This window comes from Orycteropus afer, unplaced genomic scaffold (assembly GCF_000298275.1).
Source record: "Orycteropus afer afer isolate SDZICR_OR568_19922 unplaced genomic scaffold, OryAfe1.0 scaffold00021, whole genome shotgun sequence".
Lineage (NCBI taxonomy): Eukaryota > Metazoa > Chordata > Mammalia > Tubulidentata > Orycteropodidae > Orycteropus > Orycteropus afer.
In genome coordinates this window covers 10,196,337-10,201,253 of record NW_006921608.1, presented here as the reverse complement: position 1 = coordinate 10,201,253, position 4,917 = coordinate 10,196,337, and the positions used below count along the sequence as shown (strand labels likewise).

The 4,917-nt window shown below is 35.9% G+C and overlaps 1 protein-coding gene across 1 annotated transcript in view; it reads right to left on the bottom strand.

Annotated features, from left to right (window-relative positions):
• The window catches only part of UBR5 (ubiquitin protein ligase E3 component n-recognin 5), a 186,528-nt gene that overhangs the window by 48,006 nt on the left and 133,605 nt on the right, over window positions 1-4,917 (bottom strand). The window contains exons 26-28 of the mRNA XM_042783640.1: window positions 2,335-2,432; window positions 959-1,107; window positions 360-451 (exon numbers count right to left, since the gene is read on the bottom strand). Of these exons, the coding sequence (XP_042639574.1) occupies window positions 360-451; window positions 959-1,107; window positions 2,335-2,432 (339 nt within the window). The remainder of the gene's footprint in view (window positions 1-359; window positions 452-958; window positions 1,108-2,334; window positions 2,433-4,917) is intronic.

The window sequence follows — 4,917 nt, the reverse complement described above, 5'->3', positions numbered from 1 at the left end:
CTGGGGACCTAAGACTTTGGCTGGGGAATCCAGATAAAAGCCTTCTGTAGCTGTCCCCTCAAAGGAGTAATGTGATCCCAGTTACAATGTAGGAGAGTACATGTTTCTCAGCACATTAACCTAGTTTTATTTAAAGAGTGTTTATGCTACAACTAGCAAAAATCAAACATTTCAAAGTATACTTTAAATCAAGAACTACACTTTTACTTATAAACTGACTCAAAAAGGGCAACTTTACGAAAACTTCATGCTTTTAAATTATAAATAAAACATGACTTAGCATAGATTATTTCAGTACAGCAATATAAATCTAAGCAGTTTATTAATGTTAAGCTGAAGAAAACTAGACGTGTACTCACTTGCAATCATGACCTTTATGACAAACCCGTGCACATTCCGTACAACAACAAAGTGACTCCAGCAAGCCACAAGTTCGACACTCGAAAATATCCTAAAATCACAATGGTATATTTTAAAAAGATTTTAAATATTTAGGTAGTTTATAATAAGGAGGATTTATTATATTTTCTAAAAACAATTCAATCACTACAGTAGCAGAGTAAAATTAATGTTGTGCTCCAAGAAACAAAGTCACAGAAGGATATCATGAATATAATACACATTTTACCTATTACAAAAGGAAATAAAATATCATGTGTGTGTGTGTGGGGGGGTGTATATCATCTGGAAAATAGGCATTCTCCTTATAAAAGGTCCATCAGGAGTTATGTGGATCAGATTATATTACCCAGTGAAGATTTTCCAAGTATCATAATATCACATATTTAATTTAAAAAGCAACTCCTTTAGCTCTTTGGAGAATTTTATCACTCAGAATAAAGGGAAACAGTAGACTTGCAATTGCTAAAGCTGAAAACTTGTACTCTAGTGATGGTCCAGGGGGAGTGAGAGGAAGGAACCCTAAAGATAGCAAAATACAGAATGTAAAATAATGCACCTGGTTAATGTGCTCTGCTCCAGTCCATGTAAAACTGCAGGTATCATTACAACATAAGACATACAAAGGCGAATCATCAGGGTTGGTACCTGATGGGCACACCATTCCCATAAACACATCTTCCTCTTTTTCACTTGAGGATACTTCAGCTAAAAAGGGCAAGAAAACAGAAGATCATGTATCAGAAAAGGACTTAGTCACAGTCATCCACTTTCCTCATATGGAAAAGCTCTGACATATACAAATGTAAATCATAAACTACTACATATGATTTTTTGATTTTTTAAAATTGATAGTCACCAGACAAGGAAATTTACCCAATTTTGGAACAAAGTAAGGCAGAGCATGATTGTAGTATCATCATAATTCAAAAATATTAAGGTGATACTAACACACTACATGTTAGCCATCTGAATCATTAAAAACATGTTTCATGTAAATACATGCTACATTAAGCAGTTAAGACTGAAATGCTAACTTTCTGTAGTAAATTATAGACAATGTCATAAAATATCTATCACCAGTGTTTTTAAAAGATTTCTACTTTAATCTCTTAAAGGCTGGAAAGCAGAAATAGATACTTCTTAATGTTTTCTATAGAGAAGGAATTTCAAGTCAGATGTGACTACAGTAAGACATGTGCCTACTATTTCAGTAAGATTTTATCATTACCCTCAGTTGACCAATGCCAGCTCTATGAATGATCCTCTTTGTTTTGAAAAGATTAGGTATTATATGATCCATTATGACTTTTTTTTAACTTAAAAGTATCTTCAGAAATTTTTATCAGCTGCTTTTTGATAGTTGGATGATACAGTATGCTTGAGAAAAGTATAAACACATGAATTTTACATAAATATGCATGTACTTATATGCAAATCAGGAGCTCTGGTGGTGTAATGCCTAAAGCATTTGAATACTAACCAGAAGGCTGGTGGTTCAAACCCACCAGCCGCTCCTTGGAAAGAAGACTGGGCAATCTACTTCCATACAGATTATTGTTGTTGTTATGTGCCAAGTCAGAATTGATTCAACAGCAGTGAGTTTGGTTTTTTTGGTTATTATCATAATAATATACAATTATATTATTTACACGTAAAGAAATGAGGTTTGAATAATTAGGAGAGTCATAAAGTAGAGAGTCAGGGAAGATGAGGGAAACCCTTAATGAGACGAATTAACACAACAGCCACAAAGATGGACTCAAATACACCAACTACTATCAAGCTGGCATTGGACCAGGCAATGGTTTTTTCCATTACACAGAAGGTCGCTATGAGTCAGAGCTGACTGGGGGGCAAATAACAACAACACAGACAAGGATCTATTCAAATTAAAAAATAAACAACTCTATTTAGAACTTAAAATAAACTTACCTTTTGCAATTTTCTGGGCTGTTTCTAAGATAGTAATTGCAGCAGGATAAGCTCGGCCACTAACAGCTGACATAAATGGGGTCATCCCTCTCGCATCCCTAAAATGAGAAAAATTGTTCATAAAAACATCTATTATTTTCCTTTCTAGTTATAAAAGAAATACATGTTCATGATTTTAAAAAAAGCCTAATTTTGTTTTACTATAAAATACCCGCCACCCAAAGGTAATCACTATTACTCTGGTGTTGTTTCTCGTTTCATAATTCATTTAAAGAAAAAAGCTACCCCTTTTTCTTTATAAACTACGCTCTCTTTTCTTGGCCTTCTTGACACTAAAGAATACCCCAGGAACGGCTCAGGAGTCACACTACTTGAGTTGAATCTAAGTTCTAACACTTTCCAGATATAGAATAGTAATAGTCTGTAATTACTAATTATAGAATTGTGGTGAGAATTAAATGCGGTATTAATTTAAAATGCTTTTCTTCCACAATTCCTAGCAAATAACATGTATTTAATAAATGTTATCTATTATTATTGGTTATTACTATTTTATCTTCAAATGTACCTCCAATATCCTTAACTTAATTTTCACTCCCTCCTAAAATCCCCCAATTTTTCCAAATCTAGTCCTCAGCCATTTGTGCTCTATTCTCTCATCCCCCACAGCAACTATCACTTTTATGAAGATTACACAGTTCTAACATCTATACTAGGGAGCTCTGGTGGCATAGTGCCTAAGGCATTTATTTGACTGCTAACCAGAAGGCTGGCGGTTCAAACCCACCAGCCACTCCTCAGAAGGAAGACTGGGCAATCTACTTCTGTAGTGATACTGCCTTGGAAACCCAAGGAGGGGTCGCTATGAGTCGGACTCAACTCGATGACAGTGAGTATTTCACATGTACACTTGCTCGTTTAGTATGTCCACTTGGGATTTTCCAATGTCAGCTCATGTTCTCCCCAAACCTGCTTTCTACCTGACTTAACAGATCACTGTCCCCAGTAACCATGACAAAAAAACTTTGGGGTTCTGCATGGATTCCTCCTTCAAAATCAGTTAGTTTTCACCTTTGCATCCAATCCTTATTTTCCATTTTAAAAGCCAAACTATTAGAGTTCAATGTATGGCAACATACACTAAAAATTACTGATAAATATACAAAACATAACCTCTAACATATTCTTCTACTCTCTATACTTAACCTACTTCAATCCTTCTTTATACCACCACTGCATTTATTCTCATATCCTACTAACCAAACAAACCCATTAGTCAGAAGATTCAAGCAAAGAACATCAAATCCAAGTATTTGGCATGGCATCCAAGAACCTTCACAGCGGTGGCATTAGCTTAATTTTTCATATTCAGTGACATTATTCTCCTCTTCTAATCATCTACTTTAAATCTGCTTAGTCACTATTTCTTAAACCTTTTCTTATATGTCCCCTCCCTATTTCCATGTTGTTGCTCCCTCTTCCTCTTACCTACTGTCATGGTTTTATTCAAATGTCATCTTCTCAAAGCTGCCTATTGCAGAATAAACACACTTCTCCTTCCTAGTCACTCCAACAAGCACTTACATGCATCCCTCCCCCATTAATGTACACATTATAGATATCTAATCTATTATCTACTGCTAAAAAGCAGGGATAATGTTTTATTCCATAATGCAATGTTTTCTATTGTTTATGACATATTTTTGATTCAGAACAAAATAAATAAAGAAGCCTCCAATTCTTTCTCTGCTTAAGGGAAGTATGAGTTGGTTGACATTCACAGGTTCAACTACTCGCTCTCTCTGGGTAGCTGGCTGTGGCCAAGAAGTGACTACAACCTTATCCCTTATCAGCTCTACTATCTACCTGGGAATACTTACAGAACATAAAAATACACTTGTAGAACCATTGTCTGCCAACCATATACATGGTCTTGGGTACACTCCCTGCTGCACAGACATACCTAATAGTTCAGCCTGTTCACCCATCTATCCACTCGTATACCCGTGTTTGCCTTCACTGACAACGCAGTACTGTATGTGCAAAAGGGTTCATCTTTGTTGTCTGCACCTCCCACGTACCTCTCTCTATCTTCCTCTTCCTCAATGCCATCATGTTGATCACTCACATTCGGTACATTGCCCTTCTCTTCACCCAAATCAATACTTATCTCTACCTATCTAACAGTGTTTGCTACCCTCCCCTCCCACCCCTGGTAACCAACAAAGAAAATTTCCTTCCATATATAAACCGTTCCTTGACCCTTTAAAATAACGGACTAATACAGTATTTGTCCTTCTGTGATTGACTTATTTCACTCAGCATAATGTCCTCCAAGTTTATCCACATTATGCAGTGTTTTGCAGATTCTGCATTATTCTTTAGGGTTGCACATTATTCCATTGTGTGTATATTCCACAGTTTGGTTATCCATTCCTCAGTTGTGTTTCCAACTTTTTGCTATCATAAATAGTGCTGCGATGAACATGGGTGTACAAATGTCCATTCTTGTCATGACTCTCACTTCTTTTGGATATATACCTAGTAATGGAATGGCTGGATCAAATGGTATTTCTATTTCCA